The sequence below is a fragment of the Oryctolagus cuniculus genome, chromosome 1 (assembly GCF_051225735.1).
Source record: "Oryctolagus cuniculus isolate XC-2025 breed Fujian yellow rabbit chromosome 1, ASM5122573v1, whole genome shotgun sequence".
Lineage (NCBI taxonomy): Eukaryota > Metazoa > Chordata > Mammalia > Lagomorpha > Leporidae > Oryctolagus > Oryctolagus cuniculus.
Window position 1 is genome coordinate 143,132,668 of NC_142867.1, and position 23,328 is coordinate 143,155,995.

Here is a 23,328-nt window from a genome sequence, read left to right on the forward strand (position 1 = left end):
CCCAGTTCTGAGTTTGTTTGGAGGTGTGGTGGGGTGTGAAGCCAGTCAGGCCCCCCGGGATTGCCCTCAAGCCTACACCACAGAGGTTTTGGTCCATTTGGGAGACCCCAGGCCGCCCAGGCAGACCCGGTTTGGATGCAGTGCCCACAGGAGATGAGCAGCTGGCGGCGACGTGCAAGTCCCCCACAGCAGTTTTTCATTCTGGCTCCAAGGCCTTGTTTCTTCTGCTTCCTACTGCGGCCGCTGGAGTTTCCCCTGGCCTGCAAGGCTGGAGGCATCGTGTCAGAGTTCCTGCCTGCCCACAGGCCCTGAAGACCCCACGCTGCCCCTGGGATATCCCCGCTGTCCCCACTGTAATTCCTTCCTGCAATCCCAGAGCTCATGGTTTCCATAACCGTACAAACAGGTGCCTGCCCTGATACCCGGACATCAGGGAAGCACACAGAGTTTGCTGTCCATGACATCTGTCTGTCCAGCACCCCCTGAGACCCTAAGGGAGAACTGTCCCTCCCCTAACATCTACCCAGGGCCCCCAGTGCCAGGCCAAAGTCACTCCATCTGTCCAACCGCTGCGGTTAGCACAGGGATGGCCAAGGGCCCCAGGCTGGTCCAATCAGAGCCTGTCCCCTGAGTGTGGGACGTTGCACCTGCTGCTGTCCCCTGGGAAGGCAAAACCACGTGAAGCAGGAGAGGGTGAGGCCGACACTCAGGACGGCGTTCAGACAAGAGGAGGTCCCACTCTTGAAGGCAGCCACAGCTGTGACCTCAGTGTCACCTCTCTAGGCATGGCTAGGCATAGTTTTTAGTTTTAGCCATCATGATCTCTTTTCCTATCGTAAGAGTAAGTCTTGTTTGCAGTCTGGGCTGAGCCACGGTGAGCACCACAAAGTCATTATTACCGTTCTAGTATTTTCCTTCTATCCCTTCTTATTTGCCTTTTTCAAAGCAACCCTTGCAATGGGCATCTTGGGCCGGAGGTTCCCCTGGCTCCTGGTGCCCTCTCCTCTACACTGGCACAGAAACAGCAAAGCGGCGCCCACTCCCACCGCAAGAGTAAAGGATGCAATTTGGCTTTTTGGTTCCATCAAGGCAACTGGAAGGGCTGCTTTTCTCTACAGTGAGCACAAATGGGACAACCATCTGGGCTTTTTTTTTTTTTTTTTTTTGCTTTTCCTTTGCCACTTCCTGTTTTAGGACTTGAATAAACAGGGTCCCTCTGGAGCCCAGGAGAGCTTTAATGGTCAGCTTTAATGTCCTTCTGGGTTCCTGGCTTTTCCTGTTCTGGAGGAAGGCGGTGAGGACCGAACAGAGAAAAGGGATTCTGGGACCAGAGCTGTGGTGTAGCAGGTTAAGCAGCTGCTTGCAATGCAGGAGGTGCCATATTGGAGCGCCTGTGAGTCCTGGATCCTATCTGTCACCCGGCTCCTGGCTAACATCCCTGGGAAAGCAACGCAAGAGGATCCAAGCACTGGGCCCCTACCGCCCACGTGGGAGGCCCAGATCGGGAGCTCCTGGCTCCTGGCTCCAGCCTGGGCCGCTCCTGGCTGTTGTGCTCATTTTGGGGAGTGAACCAGTGGATGGAAGATCTCTCTCTCCCTATCACTCCGCTTTTCAGATAAATTCATAAATAAATCTTTAAAAGCCAGAATTCCTTTTGAATTAAAAACCAACAAATCCAGTGCAGTAAGCAACAGTTTATTTATCAAAAAAGGAAAGAAAAAAACAAACGTAAGTTTCTTACGGTGTCTTATAGATTAAGTAAAAATACCAGTATTAATATATATGTATGTACAGAGTGCATATATATAGATATATACACATATGATATAACATCAATGTTACATGCTTCTCAGGACAGAAAAAATTGGACATATTTTCTCACATCAACTGAACACTCTACCACAATTGAAAAGCACTGCTAGGAAACTGGCTTCCTGTATTTTCGTTTTTTTAAGACTCCGAGGACCAGAATCGATCAACCCATGCCCCACGCGTGGAAGCCACCTGTTATGCACAGTGACTGCAGGCTGCCACATGTCATGGGCAGGGTTCTCTGAATTGTCACCCAGGTCTCCAGCGCCGTACACCTGGTCGACCTTCTACCTGAGAGGCACGGCAATGAGGAAGCGAGACAGTCTGTGGGGTTCATGGGGACGGGCACACAGACATTCACAGACAAGAGCAAACTGAAAAATGTCATCTCGAGCCCCCACGCTGGCCATGAAATCCCCCCTGCGGGAGGATCCCCTTCTCCCCTTTCCTTGCCAAAGGCAACACAGAAATTACCCAAAAAGGGGCAGGGGTGGGGGGAACAAAAGGAAAAACAAAACCCAACGAACAAAACCAAGAACTCAGGGTTTGCAGCACCTCTGGAGATGATGAGCAGACGGCAGGGAACAGAGAGGTAGCGTTTTCCTGGTGACAGCTCCTGGCTGACTCAGATGGTCTCAAACACACCCTCTTCTGCAAAAGGCACTCACATATTGTCTGTTTATAAATCCCACCGCGGGATTCCATGCATGGGAGTCTCTCCTACAAATATAAAACAGAGAAGCTGAGGACACAAGGGAAAAAGAGTCTAAGAAACACACATTCTGGATCAGTGTGCATTTTGCTTTTTTCTAAGGGACCGGTCAACCTGGTAGTAAAAATAAAATAAAATAAAATAAAATTGGTCATTGAAAAGTTGAGAATGCCAAGAAAACGATAGGGAAGAAGCCGGGTGTTGGAGGCTCAGAGGCTGGGATACGGAGGTAACTAGCTCTGCAAACAGCCAGAGTGTAGGTAGGACATGGTCTGCTCTCAGGTAGAAGGACCGGTCACAGCCTTGGCAGGTGTGGGAGGGAGGGGGGGGAGGTAGTGGCCGGGAAACAGGTGTAGTGGGCAGAGGGCGGGACCCGTGGTGGCTTGGGGGATGTGTGTGTGTGTGTGTGTGTGTGTGTGTGTAGCAGGAGAACGGGCTGCACCCCCTCGCTCCTGCGGCCCTCACCGGGACACCACGGAGCTAATGGAATTGTAGGAGGTGCCGCTGTTGCAGCTGGAGGCGTAGGCCTCGGGGCCGGCGCCGTCGAGGTTGATCCGGAACACCGAGGATGCCTTAAGCAGGAAGTCGGCGGCGTCCCGGCGGCCCAGCTCCCTCAGCTTGGCCATGAGGATGCCCACTGTGCTCTCGGGGCAGGAAGTCCACTCCCGCAGCAGGGCGTGCACCGGGCTGGGGACGAAGTCCCTGGGCGCCCCACTGTTGGTGTTGTACTTGGCGACGAGGTCGGGCAGGCCCAGGTTCATGGCCAGGAGGCACCAGTCTTTCCCCATGGGGTCAGGTGGGTCCAGCAGGCGGCTGAGCTTCCTGCGAGTGAGGAGGCTCAGGTCGGACGCGTGGATGTCCATGCCCAGGCTGGCCTGCGCGTAGACATCGTGACAGCCAAAGCAGGTGATACTGCTGAAACTCTCCTTGTAGCCGCCCATGGTGTTCGTCAGGGAGGTCTCCTTGAGGGTCTGTGCCCGGAAGAAGTCCCGGGGCTGGTAGACCATGACGGGCTCATGGCGCTCCCGCAGCTGCTGGGGGCTCAGGTAGTGCTTCACCGTCAGCAGCCCCGGCAATGTGGTGGCCATGACGTTCTCGATGGTGCTGCACACCGAGTCCAGCAGCAGGCAGCACTTGATCTTCTCCGTCTCCAGCCCGCGCACCTGCACCTCAATGCCCTGGCCGTGGTTGACCAGTAGTACGAGCAGCTCGGCCCCGCGGTGGGTGACCTTGCAGCCGCTCACCCACAGGCGGATGTCGGCGTCTCCCTCGGTGCTCTGCTGGTGGATCCACCGGCACAGGTTCACCTGCACCTTGTGGAAGATGCCGCACGGGAAGGGGGTGAGGTGCTCCACGGGGACCACGCGCACGCCTCCGTACACCATCACCTCGTCCTCCTCGTCCGTCCAGGAGCGCTGCAGGTTGTCCGTCTTGATCAGAGCGGGGACATCCACCATGGTGCCGCTGCTCAGGTCCCGGGCGCAGATGTCCATGGCATCCAGGATCTGCAGCAGCTCCTCCACGTCGCTGTCGGGCACCAGGCGCTGGATGTCCTCCACGGTGTAGCGGCCGCGGTAATGGTGCAGGGCCCGGGGGGTCTCCACGGACAGCAGCTTCCCCAGCACGTTGGTGCAGAGCCAGCGGGGGTCCAGGATGAGTACATCCTGGACTGTTTCACTCTGCATGATGTTGATCTGCCAATGGGGATGACACGGGTCAGTGTGGGGAACCAACCCCGCCCAGGTGCACCTGTCGCTCAGAGCAGGTGCACCTGTCGCTCAGAGCACGGACGGACGACTTGTAAATAGAACGACCCAGGCCATTCATGTGGATGGATCTTGAAAACCAAACGCTGAGCTTGGGAAGGTTGGAGGAGAGATCTGAAAAACACACCCACCTATGAACCCAGGCCAACGTGGGATGGGCATTTGGCACAGTGGGTAAGAGGCCCATCAAGATACCTGCATCCCACATCAGAGGACCTGGGTTCGAATCCTGGCTCTGCTCCCGAGTCCAGCTTTCTGCTAATGTAGGTCCTGGGAGGCTATGGAGATGACTCAAGTGGCCAGGTCCCTGCTACCCATGCAAGAGATCTGGATGGAGTTCTGGGCTCCCGGCTTTGGTCTGGCCCAGCCCCGGACACTGGGAGCATGACAGTAGATGGCAGCTCTGTCTCTGTGCTTCTCTACCTCTTAAATAAATAAGTGAAAATTTAAACAAAAGGTCAACACAGTGAACTACCAAAAGTAAATACATTCCTAAAAGACAACTGTATACTCCAGGCACCGTCATCTACCAACGCTGTGCTTCCAGAATGTGCTCATGAACTATTTTGAGGTATGTGGAGAGATACTCTCCTCCTTAGGAGATACAGGCTTTATTATTTAGGGGTGAGATATCACGAGGTGTGCAAAGCAAGTAAGGAAACAAACAGAAGAGAGAGGAGTCAACGAACTGTATCAGAATGTAAACAGTTCATTTGCAAGCAGAATGCAACTGCGCTTGCCACTTCTCCCAAGGCTTGAACTTCTTCAAAACAAGATGGGGAATTCTATCAGTGTACAAATTATCCAAGCACATCCCTAGAAACGGCCTGGAAGGCGCTGGCGCCACTCGACCCCCGAGCGAGGCGAGAAGACTGAAGCTGGGGATGGTGAAGATAGGACCTGCAGATTTCTTGGTCCTGTGGCTTTAGAACAGCAAAGCTGGCCTCCAAAAGACAAGAATCAACAGCTCACTCCCATGTGGAACCCAGAGGGGTTGATCTCACAGGTGAGACTAGGATGGTGGCTGCCAGGGTCAGGGCAGAGTGGAGGAGAACAGGGAATGGAACAAGCTGATTAACGGGCACAAAGATAGGTTTACACAGGAGAAAGAAGTTCTGGGGTTCCATGTAATACACAGTAGGGTGATCACCCAAAAGGAGAATGTGCTATTTCTTGTTTAAAAAGATTTATTTTATTTGAAAAGCAGAGTTGGAGAGAGGCACGCACGAGAGAAGTCTTCTGGGCCGGCGCCGTGCCTCACTTGGTTAATCCTTCGCCTGCGGCACCGGCATCCCATATGGGCGCCGGGTTCTAGTCCCAGTTGCTCCTCTTCCAGTCCAGCTCTATGCTGTGGCCCAGGAGGGCAGAGGAGGATGGATGGCCCAAGTGCTTGGGCCCCTGCACTCGCATGGGAGACCAGGAAGAAGCACCTGGCTCCTGGCTTCAGATCGGCGCAGCTCGGGCTGTAGTGGCCATTTGGGGGGTGAACCAATGGAAGGAAGACCTTTCTCTCTCTCACTGTCTAACTCTATCAAATAAAAAAAAAAGAGAGAGAGAGAGAGGTCTTCCATCTGCTGGTTCACTTCCCAGCAAAAGTCAGGGCCAGGAGTGCCTTCTGGGTCTCCCACACGGGTGCAGGGCCCCAAGGACTTGGGCCATCTTCCACTGCTTTCCCGGGCACATCAGCAGGGAGCTGGAAGGGAAGTCGAATAGCCAGGACTCAAACTGGTGCCCATATGGGATGCTAGTGCTTTACCTGCTCCGTCACAACGCCAGCCTCTGAATATTTTTCTTTAAAAAGTTACAAGTGGGGCCGGCGCTGTGGTGCAGCAGGTTAACGTCCTGGCCTGAAGCGCCGGCATCCCATGTGGGCGCCGGTTCAAGTCCCAGCTGCTCCACTTCCAATCCAACTCTCTGCTGTGGCCTGAGAAAGCAGTAGAGGATGGCCCAAGTCCTTGGGCCCCCGTACGCAAGGGAGACCTGAAAGAAGTTCCTGGCTCCTGGCTTTGGATCGACTCAACTCTGTCTGCTGCGGCCAACTGGGGAGTGAACCAGAGGATGGACGACCTCCCCTCCTTCCCCCTTCCTCTCATTCTCTCTCTGTGTAACTCTGACTTTCAAATAAGTAAATAAATCTTTAAAAAAAGTTACAAGATAAAAAAAAGGATTCTGAATGTTTTCACCACAAAGAGAGGGTTGGTTGTTGAGATCAGCCTGATTGGAACATTCCACAGCCTGTGCACGAACTGGAATGTCACCTGGTGTCCCATGAGTACCTAACATTCTAAGTATCAGTTACAAACAGAAAAGCAGCACTTGGAAAAGAATAAGAGAGAGACCCTCCCTGCGCGGGGTCTATGAATAATGCCGATCCGAGGTGGGCTCAAAGCCGGCCCTTGGTCTGCCTCAGCCCCCGCGGGTGCCCTGGGGACAAGGTTCTATTCAAAACTGAGCATCAAGAGGAAGTCCCGGGGCGTGGGACCCAGCGTTGCCTTTACTTTTGACAGGTAGAGTTATAGACAGTGAGAGGGAGACAGAGAGAAAGGTCTTTCTTCTGTTGGTTCACTCCCCAAATGGCCGCTATGGCCAGTGCTGCACCAATCCAAAGCCAGGAGCCAGGTGCTTCCTCCTGGTCTTTTATGCAGGTGCAGGGCCCAAGCACTTGGGCCATCCTCCACTGCCTTCCCAGGCCGCAGCAGAGAGCTGGACTGGAAGAGGAGCAACCGGGACAGAATCCGGCGCCCATATGGGATGCTGGTGCTGCAGGCGGAGGATTAACCAAGTGAGCCATGGCGCCAGCCTGCGATTTGGTCTTAACACTGCCACGGAGGACAGGGACTGATGCTCTATGCCCAGTGCAGGGGGCCGGAGATGCCCCACGAGACACTGTGTGGGATCCGGGGCCAGCACAGAGACATGGCAAGGACAAGTGGGCAGGGGACTTGAGACCAGTAGAGTGGCCACTGCGAGACAGCAACAGTGCTGGAGGAGGGGCCGCGTGATGGAGAGTCCCATTCTTCCCCTCTTGCCCTCTGTCTGGAAGTACTAACGTGCCACGGGGAACGAGGGCGGTCTTGCTCACTAAGTGGCTTCTATGCGATGATCTTGAACGTTGCTGGCCGCAGACCAGGAGGCAAGAGAATGCCGGGCCACTGGAGTGAGTTAGGGATCATGGTCGAACACTTTCAATTCAGCAGCACCTCGCCGGGGACGCTCTGCTCCCTCACCTGTCTCCCTCCAGAGTTTGACCGCTGCCGCAGCAGCCGGCGGACTGCCTGGTCATTTAATTGGGGCTTTGAAGTCTGACAAGATCACGGCTCCAGGCTCCAGTGTTCAGGGTCCCTGGTTTCTGGATTCCATTTTAGTGTCAGGGATATGTGACTCGGGGCCAGCACCGTGGTGCGGCAGGTTGAGCCACTGCCCGTGGCCCCAGCATCCCACAGTGGGGCACTAGTTAGAGCACCCTGGTTGCCCCGCTTCTGATCCAGGTCCAGGCTGGTGCACCTGGGAGCGCAGCGGATGATGGCCCAAGTGCTTGGGCCCCTGCTACCCATGTGGGAGACCCGGATGGAGTTCCAGGCTCCTGGCCTAGGCCTGGCACAGCCCTGGCTGTTACGGCCAGATGGGGAGTGAACCAGTGGATGGCAGATCTCTTTCTCTATTTCTCCATCTTTCTCTGCGCTCTTTCAAATAAATAAAATAAATTTTTTTTTTAAATGAAAAAGGTGTGCAAACCATATCCGAGCACTGAATGTCATACAACCAAGAGCAAAGAGCCTGGCCTCTGGTTGCTCCTGGTGGGCACTGCTAGCTGGAATTTCCCACGTGTGTCTGCAATTATGGTCACTCTGTGCTGGGCACTACTGCTGTCTTACTGTCTCCAGACAGCACCCCAGGGAGGACCCCGCACTGTCTTTTCCAAACAGGTCTCTCTGGAGATGTGTGTGGAAGAGCCTGGAAGCACCAGGTGCCCAAGCAGAGTGGGCAGAGACCCAGGCCCCAGGACAGGGCCTCCTGCCCTTTGTGAGCAGAACTTGGAGAACAAAGCAAGAATCAGACAGCAGCCTTTCCGGCAGAGCAGGAGAAGGGAGGCTGCCACTCGAGAGAATCACCTGGGGCTGTTACGCAAGTCCTCGCACTGGAGACACCAGGGGCCGCTGAGTCTTCTGCACCCTGGCCCCCTCTGGGAGCTGGAACGTGGGAGCCCCCGGCAGCCCTTACCTCGCCTATGCTGTGCAGCTGCTGGGCAATCCGCCTGAGGTCCTCCTCGCTGGCCAGCGGGTTCAGCTGGTCCTGCACGTCGTACACAAACTGCTGCAGTGACATCAGCTGGTTGGGCCCGTTGAGCTTCCTCCAGGAGGGCAGCGTGGAGATGATCTTCTCACACAGGTGGGTCATGGGCGGGCAGCCCTGGAACGTGCCGGGAGAGGGGGGGAACAGGTTATGCAGGCGGTGCAGCTGTGGGTGGCTGAGGCGGGGAGTCAGGAACTCAAACCCAGGTCTCTTCCATGGATGGCAGGGAGCCAGCTGCCCGGGTCTGCATTCGCGGGAAGCTGGAGCCGGAACTGAACCCAGGTACTGTATGTAGTATGTGATGCAGGTGTCTCGGCTGCTGGCTAGGCTGATGTGTGTGCCTCTCAGCACAATCTGCTCATCTAACCAGGGATTCATGGTCAAGGCGTTACTTCACACTGGATCCATTCTTGGTAACAGCCTTGAATTTTTTTTTTTTCTTTGCCAGTTGGGTGAATAAACCCATCCATGCTACAGACCAATGTCATCAACGCACTTTCCTAATCAGAACGTAAGCTGTGCCGGGCAATGCCTCGGCCCCTGGCTCTCATATCAGATGGATTCTACTCCCTAATAAGAAAAACAACAGAACTCCCAGGAACAAAGGCAGCTTGCTTGGGGAGCTCCAGCCGCCTACCCTCAGGAACTGGGGGGCGAGAGGTCTGGGTTGCCACTGGTCAGACCACACATCAGAAACCTGCCAGAATCCTCACAGTCCGGTGAGCAGCGGCCCTAAGCCAGCCCCCAAGGATGCACTGGTCTCCCACCCGGGGAACGCCCCTCTATTCTATGACCAGGTGGCTCCCACGCCCACCAATGGGCTGCACCCTGGTGCACCCAGCAGTGGGGCAGGACCTCGGATGTGCCAGCACCAGGTTTCCAGAGAGAAGAGTTCCCTGGGAATCCAAAAGCACTCGGGATCCAGAGCCTGGTGTGGTTTTGGGAGAAGATGGAACAGCAGGTGGCGCCACCATGAGGAACATGGCTTGTTTCCTTCTTATGCAACCCTTCATGTGTCCAATACACTGAAGCTTTTTCCCAGTCTGTTGTCACTTCTCTACTCTGTTTAAGGACACAGAGCCCATAAAAAGTGTGCAATGTTTATGTTGTCGAATGATTACGCTTTCTTTAAAAAACATCTGTGGTTTTCTACCTTGGTTAAAGGTTTCCTTAATTCCAAGTTAGTTTAAAAACACATTTTCCTAAACTTCCATTCCAGACATTGTATTTTTTTTCAACTTGAAAGCTTTAATCCATTTTTTCTTGGGCTGTATTGTAAGTAGGAGCAAATAAAAAGCTGTGTAACTATCATTTCTTCCTCTTTTTTTATGATTTATTTATTTCTTTGAAAGGCAGGGTTACAGAGACAGAAAGACACACACACAGAGGATCTTCCATCCACTGTTCACTCCCCAAATGGCTGTAATGGCCAAGGCTGGGCCAGGCCGAAGCCAGGAGCCAGGAGCTTCATCCAGGTCTCCAATGGAGATGCAAGGCCCCAAGCACTTGGGCCATCCTCTGCTGCTTTCCCAGGCCATAGCAGAGAGCTGGTTTGGGAGTGGAGCAGCCAGGACTCGAACCAGCATCCTCGAACCGGCGTCACGGGCAGGGGCTTTACCTGCTATGCCACGGCGCCGGCCCTGCATCATTTCTTAAATAAGCATTTTCCCCACTAGATAGAAACATCATCTCTCTTTTCTATCCTGCTTCTGTGGACACTGAGATTTTACTTCCACACTCTCTAGACTGTGTCTCCTATTTGAGTCTTTAGCATGTTGTATTCATTCTTGCCCTAGAATTATAAAATAGCAGACTCAAGCCCCTCAGATCCATTCAGGTAGGAACAGGAACCGTGTCCAACTTCTATACCGTGGGGAACACACCCTACTGTCGTGGTTCGATTTTCAGACAGGGGCTTCATCCCTGCACTCTTCCGTGCGCGGCATTAAGAGGTCAGATGTGTACCCTTGGGGTGGGGAGGTGGGCTTTTGCAAAGAGGTTAGAATGGGTCAGATCACGGGGGTGGGGTCTCTAGGAGTGAATCTGGGGGAAGAAGGACCACACACAGACACACATGCTCTGCAACCATGGGGCTCTGGGCCACGTTTGCCTCACAGGCTTTCAACCCTGAACTTCTGGAACTGAGCCCAAACGGCCTTCCTCTCTCCCTAATCTCGGCCTGCCTCGGGTACTTCATTATGCTCCCAACAAGCTGGCCGGAGGCTGCCACTCAGGAAGGCAGTCTCGGTCCACTGGGGGGTCTGTTACTTTATAGAACTTGGCTAGTGACTGGTTTTCTACTTTTCTGAATTTTCTAAAGATTCCACACTAAGCCACTTCCGCGTTGCTTTTCTAATTTGCAAAACCATCATTTAATCTCTAAATAACCCCTGAAAACATTAGGAGTCTCAGACCCTTTGAAGAAAGAGGTCCAGTCCGGCGCCACGGCTCACTTGGCTAATCCTCCGCCTGCGGCGCCGGCACCCCGGGTTCTAGTCCCAGTCGGGGCACCAGATTCTGTCCCGGTTGCCCCTCTTCCAGTCCAGATCTCTGCTGTGGCCCGGGAGTGCAGTGGAGAATGGCCCAGGTGCTTGGGCCCTGCACCCGCATGGGAGACCAGGAGAAGCACCTGGCTCCTGCCTTCGGATCGGTGCAGCATGCTGGCCATAGTGGCCATTTTGGGAGTGAATCAATGGAAGGAAGACCTTTCTCTCTGTCTCTCTCTCTCTCACTGTCTAACCCTGCCTGTCAAAAAAAAAAAAAAAAAAAAAAAAAAAAAAAAAAAGAAAAAAAAAGAAAAGAAAGAGGTCCACCTTTGCCTTTCAATTCCCGCCCCCTTCTTGCTTCTCTGCCCCTCCTCCCTTGACGTGACAGGGTGAACAACAGCCTTGCAGCCATCACGCCCTGGGTCCTACTGTGAGGTTGTCCCTGCAGACCACACTAAACCAGGAGGGCGGGACAGAGAGGCCCAGCGCCCGGCTCACTGGTGGCGCTGGCCCAGGCTGGGGCTGGGCTCCCACCAGGGTCTACTCACCGAGATGATCTGGCTCCGAATCTCCTGCAGGTGACTCCGAAGCACCTTGATGTCCTTGGAGCCAGAAGCGCCAGCATCCAGAACAAAGAGTTTATTGGATATGTGGAGGTCGTTCCCGAACCTACAGGGAGAGCAGTGAATCAGGCCCACCAGGTCTTTCCTGTAGGGCTCCGGCTCCTGCCAGCCCCTGCTGTCCACTAGACTCTGCCTTGGCACACTGGGTGCAGAGTTTCAGGGGCAATGGGCCTGCTCTGCGTCCTAGAAATGGCAGCTCCAGGTTCCCACAATGCATCAGAAACACAGTGGAGGCAAGCAGTAGCCTCTGCCAGTGCAGGGAAGGGGAGGCGAAAGGCCCTCAGCATGCAAGAAGAAAGGCACGGTTCCAAAGCCACGGCGTCAATCTACAAATAACAGCGCCCCATTTCCAAACCAGGAAGTTGACAGACAGGGGTGCCTGCCAATCAGTGGCTACTAGCATCTCACAGGGACTACAGCTGCAAACTTTGGTAGACCCCGCTATGGGCTGCATGTGGCTTGCCCCCATCCTGGGGGTCCATGTGTTGGAGACCTGGTCCCCAGTGTGGTGAGGGAGAGGTGGTAGCATCTTCCAGAGCTGGGGCCTCCGGATCAGAAGCTGAATCAGGCGCTGGAGCTGGGACTTGAACTTGGCCTTCCGAGATGGGAAGTGGGGGGGTCTTAACCTCTAAACCAAATGTGTTTTCACACCTGTAACTCATTCCCTGGGGTGGGCAGAGCCCTGGGTTGTAGACCTGGCAACCTTTAGCCCGTACCTGTTTTTGACCTCTTTCAGCAATGACGTGTCTTTGTCGTATCCAAACTCGCCTCCTGCTGGCCGAGGGATGTTCATGATGTCAGCGTGTGTAGCCACCAGGATCACCCGCAGCGGGTTCTTCAGCTTGCCGCCAAAGGCTGCGGACAGAGGAGGAGTGAACCATGTTGGGACGTGGCTCCTCCCACCTGGCTGGCTGTCCTGCCCAGGGGCAGGGCTGGTCTGTCCCTAGAATTCAGGACCCCGTGGCTGCTGTGCAGGGTGACCTGTGCAATGACCCAGGCATGGCCAACAACAGGCTGGGCCTCTTCCTGGGTGGTGAGGAAGCCCGCGTGGGAGTGGAGCAGAATCAGCAACGGAACAAAAGGCAGCTCCCTGGGCCTTCCTCCAGGCAGCCCTGCCATGCGCGGGCGCAGACGCACCCTCCGACAAGGACGATGCCCTGGACAGCACTGCTCCCCAGAATGTAGCATCTCTGCAGGGATGGCTTAAGGGAGCAGTTGCTGGGCCGGCACTGTGGCATAGGGGGTCAAGCCGCTGCCTGCACTACTGGCATCCCATATGGGTGCCACTTCGAGTTCCGGCTGCTCCACTTCTGATCCAGCTCTCTGCTGTGGCCTGGGGAAGCAGTGGAGGATGGCCCAAGTCCTTGGGCCCCTGCACCCACGTGGCAGATCCAGAAGAAGCTCCTGGCTCATGGCTTTGGATCTGCACAGCTCTAGCTGTTGCAGCCAACTGGGGAGTGAACCAGTGGATGGAAGATCTCTCTCTGTCTCCCTCTCCCTCTTCCTCTCTGTACTCTGCCTCTCCCCGCCACCCTTCCCCATATCCCCTGCCTTTTTAAAAGAGATTTATTTGGAAGGCAGAACTACAAAGGGTGGGGGGAGAGACAGAGACGTCTGGTTCACTCCCCAAGTGGAGCAACAGCTGGGACTGGGCCAGGCCAGAGCTAGGAGCTCGGAATTCCCTCTGGGTCTCCACGTGGGTGCAGGGGCCCAGGCACTTGGGCCATCTTCTGCTGCTTTCCCAGGCCACAGCAGGGAGCTGGATTGGAAGTGGAGCAGCCGGGACTCGAAACTGTGCTCCCATGGGATGGCGCTCACATGGGATGGGGGTGTTGTAGGCATCGGCTTAACTCACTGTGCCAGGGCACTGGCCCCAGGCTGCATGTCTTGTTTACATTGAGAACAAAAGGCTTCTATCTAGGGTTATCCAATCTCCTCTGGAACCAAGTGTAGACACTCTATTCCGTCTACCTGGGCCTTTTCTTGAGTGTCTGCAGACTGAAGGCGCAGTGGCCGTGAAAGCCGGGATTCCACACGGCATGCGGCACAGGAAGACGCTGATCTCTATGAACTAACTGCTCAGGATCGTGCATCTGACCCAGCAGAGCCCAGGAAGCTGCCTGGGGTCCACCTCCCCCAGCACCAAGGAGAAGCAAAGGGACAGGGAGCTGCAGGGCTGAGGGTGGCCCAGGGCCGGGCTGCAGAGCCAGCAGCTGAGGCGGAGCAGGAAGCTGCAGGGAGAGACGGGTTCCCGGCCAGCCGGCCCCCGGGAGGCCAGGCGCTCTTCCCCAGGCGGCCTAGCGTTACCTATGGGCTCCTCGACTGGGACCAGCGACTTCAGGAAACTGAGCCAGAAAATCACTTGGTTCAGCTGGATCTCGTAGGGCTCTTCCAGGCTGAACACTACGATGTGGATGGCCGTGGCGTCGTTGGCGGCAAAGTAGTCGTAGCAACAGAAGTACACGGGATTTCCAGAGAACTCCCACACGCTGAAGTCGCCCACGCCTGCAGCGGGATAAGAGCACATGGGGAGGTGGTCACGGCAAGACCCCCTGCCCCCGAAACCGCAGGCACAGTTCCCATGCTTGAGACCCCGAATCGGGAGAACTGCCTCCATGGTGCGCACGTGCGCACGCGTGTGCGTGTGTGTGTGTGTGTGTGTGTGTGTGTGCAAATGCTGCCTTACCCCCAGACAGGGGACTTCTCACTGACTTTCCACCATCACTGTCTTAGACATGCATTCCCTAGTGTCACCTTTCCCTATAGGGGGCTACTCCCGATGGGATACAGTCAGGGGAATGCAAGGCCTATTTTGTACCCCAGGCCACGGACAGGAGTGACTGGGAGAGTGGACGTGAAAAAGCCTGCAGCTAGCGTGCATCCTATCCAGCATACGGGGTACAAGATGGCAAGTGGGCACGTCACCAAGAAATGGAATATGAAGTCTCGTCTCGCATAGTCTGAGCGAGGGACTTGCCACCTGCGGAAGTGAGGTGCAGAGATGACGGGCAGTTTTGCTTGTGAGGGGGTCTATGAGGAGGCGGGGTCTTTCAGATTGGGACAGGGTCAAGTAGAGGTGAAAGGGTGCATGGTGGCAGAGCTGTGGGTGCAGTTGGTGAGATGCTTTTGGTCTTATTCAATAATTTATTTTTATTTATTCGGAAGGTGGCGCAATGGGGGATGGGAGGAAACAGATCTTCCATCTCCTGGTTCACTCCCCAAATGGCCTCAACGGCCAGAGCCAGAGCCTATAACTGGGAGTCCCACATGGGTTGCAGGGACCCAGGTCCTTGGGTCCAGGTATTTTGTTGCAAATCCAGGCACGAGAGAGAGAGCTGGATCAGAAACAGAGTAGCCGGGGCTTCGGCTGGTGCCCCCATATGGAATTATCTGCCATGAAACAATGCGGCCCCCAGCTGGTGAGATCCTGACCCACACAGGGCCTCCCTAGGACCCTCCAAATGCCCAGACCCAAGTGACCTGACCCCTAGCAATGGGCTTGATCCTGGAGGGCCACGTCCATCACTCTCGGAGCCTGTAGGGCTCAGGCTGAGTATAGAAAGTTCTAGAAGACAGAAACAGGCCCTGGGAGTGCTGGGGTTGGATGTGGGTTAAGGTGAGGTGAAGGGCCGGGATGGCACAGTCCAAGGACAAGTCCTGCTCTCCCTGTGCTGCCAGGCCATCTCTGCTCGGGGCAGCTGGGAGGACACTCAGCTCTGAAGAGCAACGCACGTGTGCATTTCAGTTGTACTCATCAGGGCGCGTGGTTCTCCAAGTGGGGTCCCCAGGGCAGCAGCCTCCGCATCACCTGGGGCCTCACAGACCCCTGGACTCGGGCACCCTGGGAGCAGGGGCCCAGCAAGCCGTCTGTGTGGTCAGAAGACCCCAGGCGACAATCAGGCCATTCACGCCTCGCGTGTCAGGTCATAAACACTGAGTATGCTAGTGCTCACTGGGTTCAGGGCACTAAGGGGCTATGTGACAATGATGATGGTGATTGACATCACAGGCCAGACTCTACCCCAGGCCCTTTAACCCCGACTGGCCCACAACACCCTCATGGCATCTCTATGAAGCAGGTGTTATCAGCTCCTGCTATGGTGTGGCTGTGTCTTGCCCCCAAAGGGTTCCCCCTGCTGAAAGCCTGGTCCCCTCCCTGGCCTCTGGCTCCCGGTCCTGCCCTGTGCTCCCACCCTGACACCATGGCCTTGTTCTCAAGCAGACAAGCAGGGGGGGCCTTGGCCAGAGATCAAAGAGATGGAGTCAGGTCACCTGGGGTTTCCGCCCCACACTGTGAGCCTGGTGAGCCTACTTTCTTGATGAAGTTTCCTATCACAGAAACGGGATGTGCACTAACACAGGGCGCCAGGCCTGGGAGTGCAGCTGCCATGTAGGTGTCAGAGTCCTTGGATGTGGTGAGCTGGTTCAGGCGGGGAGGGCCCGAGGAGCAGGCCAGAGAAAAGCCAACAGCTCAATCACGTGGAGCATCACAGGCGATCCCAGGGAACGCTTCCCTCGTCAGGAAGCAGCCAAGGTCTTGGCTGGACTGTCTCCACGCCCTAGGGCCTCAGGAAACCGCTCAGCAGCCGGGCAGCCGGGCTACTGTGGCACACGGCCATGCTTGGGGAGGTTTGCAAGGTGAGGGGAGACCTGCAGAGCGCAGAGACGGGGAAGAGCCAGGCCTGGCCACAGAAAGAACAACACAGCAGGTGCAGCAGGGGAGGGTGCAGCCGGGGTCACCCCGCAGATTAGCTGACTGTCAGGACAGGGTGGGAAAGGCCACCTCTCCCAGCACCGGTCCAGAGGCCTAGGAGGAAAAAAGTTTCAAGGGCATATGGTAAAGGCTAGGGTGTAGGGTGTAGGGTTAGGGTAAAGCTACCGCCTGCAGTGCTGGCATCCCATGTGGGCACCAGTTAGAGTCCCGGCTGCTCCACTTCCGATCCAGCTCTCTGCTGTGGCCTGGGGAAGCAGTGGAAGATGACCCAAGTGCTTGGGCCCCTGCACCCACGTAGGAGACCTGGAAGAAGCTCCTGGCTCCTGGCTTCGGATCAGCGCAGCTCTGGCTGTTGCAGCCAACTGGGGAGTGAACCAGCAGATGGAAGACCTCTCTCTCTCTCTCTCTGCCTCTCATTCTCTCTTTGTGTAACTCTTTAACATAAATAAATAAATCTTAAAAAAAGAAAAAAAAAAAAAAAACAGTTTCAAGGAGCAGGCCCAGGGGTTCAAGCTGTGTGTGGGCAGCAGACCTCAGGGGTGTCCATGGGTTTGAGATTCTGCAAACTCATGGAATCTAAGAGTAGGGGGTTTGGGGGGCGGGGGTGGTGACCTAGGAGACCAGGCAGAGGCTTGCAGGGGGCACCCACCCCTTAGATTCCCCACTGGAAGGCCTAGTGGGGCTGGCAGAGCAGAGCTGCACCTGCAGCACAAGGAGGTGCCGACAGTGAACAGACACCACCACCCAGGGACGGGGAGGGCTCTGGGCAGTGGCATGCCATGTATATCGTGGGGCAGGGCCACCCGTGGCCCCGGGGTCCCCCACCATGCCAGACCCAGAGCCCTAAGACTCAGTGTGTGCCCCATTGCCGACTCCTTTTTCTTGCATGGTCCTCTCTTTTGAAACAGGAATGCCTACCTCCCTTGCTCCTGTCCCTGACACTGCCTCTTAGAAACTTATCACTTAAACATGTTTATTTTATTTTGACAAGCTTAAGGGCAGAAGGCAGCAGCCTTAGTCTCAGCGAGGCGGCAGCCCCAGGATTCAGATCCAGGTGCTGCATCCTAAAACTGCGTCTTAGCGAGGCACAGGGCTCCCGTTCGGGTGCCTCTGGCTGAGGAGGGGGCCCCAGAGGCCCCGGAGCCCAGCAGGGAAGATGCCACAGTTTATGAGAAGAAGGCCACCGTCCCTGGGGGGCCGTCTGGGAGCCCAGAGCACGCTGAAGACTCCACCTGGGGAAGGGACCAGCCCCCCGGGGACCAGCGCGTCAGCTCGGGGCCTAGAGCACCTGCCAAGTGCCCTTCCTCTTCTGTGGCCCTGTCACACCACAGGTGACTGTCTTACGACCCACCTGAGTGGGCCCTGAGATCTGCTTCCAAAAGGTGTTCGTCCACCCCACAGCCGTTTCCCAAGCACCTGTCCCCCGGGATAGGTGCTCTGCTGGGTGCTGGGGACACCCCAGGGTTTACTGTACTTCATATGGGTGACCCCCAGGACCAGCATGAACTGGGATTTCCTTCCCGATGCGACAAGCACCCCATGGAACAAGCTCCCTCTGGCAGGACAGCGGCGCACGTACCGTTCAGATAGGCGTTCTGGACGTCGATGGCCTTGGTGGACTGGTCGTCGGCCGAGCAGTGCAGGTGGTGGGACGGGGCCACGAACACCTCCAGCATGCCCTTGGTGAGGCCCGGCTCGAACATCATGCTGCGGCTCCTCACGCTCACGTTCTCGCAGCCCGGGTACAGGTTGTTGATGCTCACGGAGACTGCGGGCCAGAACGGAGCGGGGTGAGGCCGTCGCTCTCTCCTGCCCCGGGCAGGCCCCGGGCGGAGCAGGGTGGGGCCCTCCTGGGTGCTGTGCGCGGAAGCTCTGTGGACTGTTTCTGCCCAGAGCCCTCTGCCTCTGTTGTGCTGGGCCCTGGGCTGGGTCTCCCTGCTGTGCTATTATTTGGCTGTTGCTTAGGGATGGCCTGTGGGAGGCGCTGGAGCAGGTGGGAGGAAAGACAGGGTCATCGCTCCCCTAGTCCCTTCCTGCAGCCTCTCCCGGGAGTGCCAGCATCCTCAGTGACCCCTGCGGTTTCTCCTGCCCACTCCCCGCCTCCAGGGAGGCTGTGGCCCCTCGGCCACCTGCCCATGGGGGCTTTGCTCTTGCCTCAAAGTGGCCTCAACTCCGACCCTGCATTGAGGCCTCCTGGGTGTATGCTATACCAGGAGCCCCAAGATGTGACTTTGGACTGAATGCAAAATGATCATTGTACCCTGTGGCATTCGACAGTGCTGTACCCCAGCGCAAGACAGGGGGTTTGCTTTTTTATTTTAAATATTTATTTATTTCTTTGAAAGTCAGAGTTACACACAGAGAGAAGTAGAGGCAGGGAGAGAGAGAGAGAGAGAGGAAGAGAGAGAGAGGTCTTCCATCCACTGGTTCACTCTCCAATTGGCTGCAATGGCCAGAGCTGCACCGATCCAAAGCCACGAGCCAGGAGCTTCCTCCGGGTCTCCCACATGGGTGCAGGGGCCCAAGAACTTGGGTCATCTTCCACTGCTTTCCCAGGCCACAGCAGAGAGCTGGATCAGAAGAGGAGCATCTGGGACTGGAAACAGTGCCCATATGGGATGCCGGTGCTTCAGACCAGGGTGTTAACCCACTGCCTCACAGCGCCGGCCCCAGGGCATTCCACGTGAAGGTCTTTGGGCAGCTGGTAGCCACCAGCTGTCTGGCGTGAAGACCTCGGCAGGTCTGTGATATGGGCCCGTCTTCCCTTTAAGAGAGAGGAAGGGGCAGGCGCTGTGGTGTAGTGGGTAAAGCTGCCACCTATAGTGCTGGCATCCAACATGGGAGCAGGTTCAAGTCCCGGCTGCTCCTCTTCCCATCACGCTCTCTGCTGTGGCCTGGGAAAACAGTGGAAGATGGCCCAAGTCCTTGGGCCCCTGCACCCACGTAGGAGACCTGGAAGAAGCTCCTGGATCCTGGCTTTGGCCTGGTCCAGCCCTGGCTGTTGCAGCCATGTGGGGAGTAAACCAGCAGATGGAGATTCTCTCTCTCTCTCTCACTCTGTAACTCTGCCTTTCAAATAAGTAAATCTTCAAAATGATTAAAAAAAAAAAAAGAGAGAGAGAGAGAGAGAAAGAGAAAGACAAGAAAAAAAAAAAAAAACAGGAAGGGAAGAGAAGCTCCCTGATATCCCACCTCACTCAATTCAGCACAAGGACACAGAGACGCAACCCGGGGAAGCCCCCTCCACCCCGGGGACAGCCAGGTCACCTGGGTGAGCTCACGCAGGAAAGTGGAGCTGACTCAGCTGCTAGGCCAGGCCTCAGAAAGCTCTCGGGAGGTCTCTCTGCTCTTCCCCAAGACAAATTCCTTCCCTCCCTCCCTCCCTCCCTCTCAAGCGGCCTTGGGAAGAGTGACACCCAGGATCCCAGACGTTCCTCCTGTCTGGGGCGGGGGCTCCCTGGTGGGAGCATGGATGGCCCCCCGTGGTTCTGGGCAGGATGCGTCCACCGTCTGGTCTGCACGTGGTAGGGCCAGCTGTACAATGTGGGGTGGCGGTGTGGCCACTGCTACCATCCAAGGGATCCCATGGTGCAGCTGGGGTAGCCCGGGCCTGGGGGCGCATGCACCCCTCCTGGGAGGAAGCACACGGGAGCACCCCCCCCCCGCCCATGGCCGGTATCCGCTCCAAGCTGTGCTTGGAGCATCGCTGCCCGGCCTTGCCCTGTGGCTGAGGGTGGCGTCCGGAGCAGGGCACGTGCAACCTGCACTCACACACCCAGCCACATCCAGCCCTGTGTGGGCCCCGGAGGGGGTCGGCGAGGCCCTTCCTGTGTTTCAGTGGGGGCCACCCAGTGGGGGTCTGTCCCTGCTGGACAAGATCAGCAGGCCCGAGGCTAGCTGACTCCCTGGGCCACACCTGAAAGCCACCAGGGCCATGGTGCTCGGCCGCAGGCCCAGGGACAGACGGTGCGCCGGCGGAGTGTGGCAGCCACCGCCAGGGCGGACAGCTCGGCCAGGGGCTCCTACCTGCTGGCTTGGTGGCCAGGGGCGAGGGCGGGAAGCGGACGGAGTTGGTGGAGGACAGCCTGGGCCGGCGCCTCCTGAAAAAGCTCCGGAGCAGCCCGCACTTGAGAGACTCCACGAGCGTGGTCTTCCCAGCCCCGGAGTGGCCGAACAGCTTGAGCTTGATCCTGGGCTGCAGGTTCTGCGTGGGCCGCAGCTGCTGGATGAAGAGCCCTCGGTGCGTGTCCTGGGGGAGGGGGAGGAGAGCCGCCAATCAGCCAGGGGCGGGGCGGGGCGGGGCGGGGTGCTCCCCATCAATGCACTGCGGTCTGTAATTGACATTTCAGAGTGTACACTGCGGAAGCTTTCAGTGCGTTCCCAACATAGAAGCTATCACTGTATCTAGTTCCAGACCACTTTCACCAACTCCCACCCCCGAAAGGAAACTCTCCCAGCAGGAAGCAGGGCCTTGCCTCCCCTCCCCACCCCCTGACAACCACCGATCTGCTCTCAGTCTCTGTGGATGTGCCTGTCTCCACTGCCTTCCAGTGCACAGCAAGTCGAGTGGAGGAATTGGGAAGAGGGAACTTCAACACGAAAACAGGATGAGCCATTGTTTGACCAGCAGGGGGCGCTTGTTTGACCAGCAGGGTAGGGGCTGACGCTGTAATGGGGTAGGAGGGCAGGCACAAGGCAACCTGTGGCAAAGGGGCTGGAGGCACAGTATCCTCCCCACTTTCTTCTCTCTCTGTCTACGGAAGCAGGGGTCTCCCCTGACACGGACCACTCAGACTCACTCACTCACTCATCCGCCCACAGAGGGGCTCAGCACAGGGCAGGGAATGGGGTTTGGGGTGCACAGACTCAGCCCGGATCCGTTACAGCCACACGGGCTGTGCAAATAAAACCGACCACAAGTGCTTCTAATGGGATGGTGTCGGCAAGCTGCCCCGTGCAGCTTGGGGTCTCTCCCTTCACCCCTGCCTGCAGCGGCCCCTCTGCTGGAGCCCCCCAGCTCCCAGGCAGCCCGGGCCAGGCATGGCTCGGCAGCGAGACCACCCTGGACAGCAGAATGAGGCAGGGCTCTGTCCCCCGACTAGCAGCGGGCTCGGGGCACGGATGGCACTGTCAGTGGGTGGTGTGTGCAGGATACTTGACGGACAGGGGTTGGGTTGGGGCAGGCATTTAGCCTCGCAATGAAGGTGAAGGTTAAGTGGCTCACATCCCACATCACAGTGCCTGGGTTTGATATGGATCCTGACTCTGGCTTCCTGCTGATGCAGCCCTATAGACAGCAGTGAGCTCTAATAACTGGGTCCCTGCCACCCATGTGGGGAGACCTGGACTGAGTTTCCGGCTTCTTGCCTTAGCCTCATCCAGCCCGGCTTTCGTGGGGCATTTGGGGAATGGACCAGTGGAAGAGAGATCTCTTTTTCCCTCTCTCTTATATTTTTTATTTATTTATTTTGCTAAGAGTTACACACACACACACATACACACACACTCACAGAGGTATCTACCATCCACTGGCTCACTCCTCAGATGACCTCAATGGCCAGCACTGGACTAGGCTGAAACCAGGAGCCAGGAGCTATAATAGATTTTTTTTACAGGCAGAGTGGACAGTGAGAGAGACAGACAGAGAAAAAGGCCTTCCTTTGCCGTTGGTTCACCCTCCAATGGCCGCCGCGGCTGGCGCACCACGCTGATCCGAAGCCAGGAGCCAGGTGCTTCCTCCTGGTCTCCCATGGGGTGCAGGGCCCAAGCATTTGAGCCATCCTCCACTGCACTCCCCGGCCACAGCAGAGAGCTGGCCTGGAAGAGGGGCAGCTGGGACAGAATCCGGCGCCCTGACCGGGACTAGAACCCGGGGTGCCGGTGCCACAGGTGGAGGATTAGCCTATGGAGCCATGGCGCCGGCTGTAATAGAGATTTTTTAAAAGCCACAGGAGTTGTATAGATGGCCTCATTCAGAATGGACCCCGGCGAGGACATCATTGTGGATTTCTACACTTGGCTGGACTTTCCATCAGCTCTAGGTCCTGGGGGGAGAGGGGGGGAGTCAGCATTTCTTGCCAACGACATCCAGTTGAGCACTGCTACTTTCCCATTAATAATTATGTGCTCACAGACCCATAACTCTCCTGACAGCTCCAACTTCCCGCCTGCGTTTCTATGCCTAAACTGGAACCAATCTTTCTCAACAGGGCAACACTTCCCCCTACTGGTCACTGTGGGAATCTGCACTGGCATTCTCGGTTCCATAATGCTGGACCGAGCATTTACCGGGGTGCTTCTGGAAGTCCGTGGAAGAGATGGAATGGAAAGGTAAGTTTATTTGGGTGCCAAAAAAACTCTGAAGCCATGCGTAGGTTTTTTTTTTTTTTTTGAAGACAGAAGAAAAATGTCGAAAATCATGAGCTGAGAACATTACTGCAGTCAACACGTAAGTCAGAGGGGCTTCAGGGACATGCTTTACTATGTCCTGAGTTTTCCAGGGCTGGGGCTATTTCATAAGAACAGTGGATAAATACACTTGGGGGTTTTCAAAAAATCGCGATGGCTTGTCGCAGTCGTGTCGGCACGCTCCTGTGCCAACCCAGCGGCCGCCAGTCCTCCTGGGATGTGCAGGCGCCCCTGTCACTCATGTGCCCACGGCTGCACACAGGGACAGCTCCCACTCTCCCACTCCATCTCTGTGCGGCAGCAAGGCACCACAGCGAGGGCACTCCCTGGGCATCTTATCTGGGTCGACAACACCTCATCCGTGCACTTTCGTTTAAGGAGTGAGAGGACAGCCCTGGCAAAGAAGTCATGGGAAATGCCAGGGAGACAGAGACAGAAGCCACGGGCAGTGACTCGTGGAGCAGAGCAGAGGCACGTCTCACTGCCAGCGCCTCCTCCTGCTGCTGCCACCCAC

At 56.4% G+C, this 23,328-nt stretch overlaps 1 protein-coding gene across 5 annotated transcripts in view; it reads right to left on the reverse strand.

The window, feature by feature from the left end:
• Nucleotides 1-1,679: 1,679 nt before the first annotated feature.
• The window catches only part of DAPK1 (death associated protein kinase 1), a 175,958-nt gene continuing 154,309 nt past the window's right edge, over nt 1,680-23,328 (reverse strand). For 4 of the 5 annotated variants that reach the window (XM_051859379.3, XM_089316131.1, XM_051859395.3 and 1 more), the window contains 8 exons: nt 20,433-20,655; nt 17,986-18,174; nt 14,000-14,197; nt 12,409-12,547; nt 11,618-11,738; nt 8,512-8,700; nt 2,990-4,218; nt 1,680-2,532 (listed from right to left, as the gene is read on the reverse strand). In XM_051859379.3, the coding sequence (XP_051715339.1) occupies nt 2,448-2,532; nt 2,990-4,218; nt 8,512-8,700; nt 11,618-11,738; nt 12,409-12,547; nt 14,000-14,197; nt 17,986-18,174; nt 20,433-20,655 (2,373 nt within the window). In that variant the 3' untranslated portion in view covers nt 1,680-2,447. Of the gene's footprint in view, nt 2,533-2,844; nt 4,219-8,511; nt 8,701-11,617; nt 11,739-12,408; nt 12,548-13,999; nt 14,198-17,985; nt 18,175-20,432; nt 20,656-23,328 lie in introns of those variants that run through there. The other variant, XM_051859400.3, reaches the window with a different exon arrangement.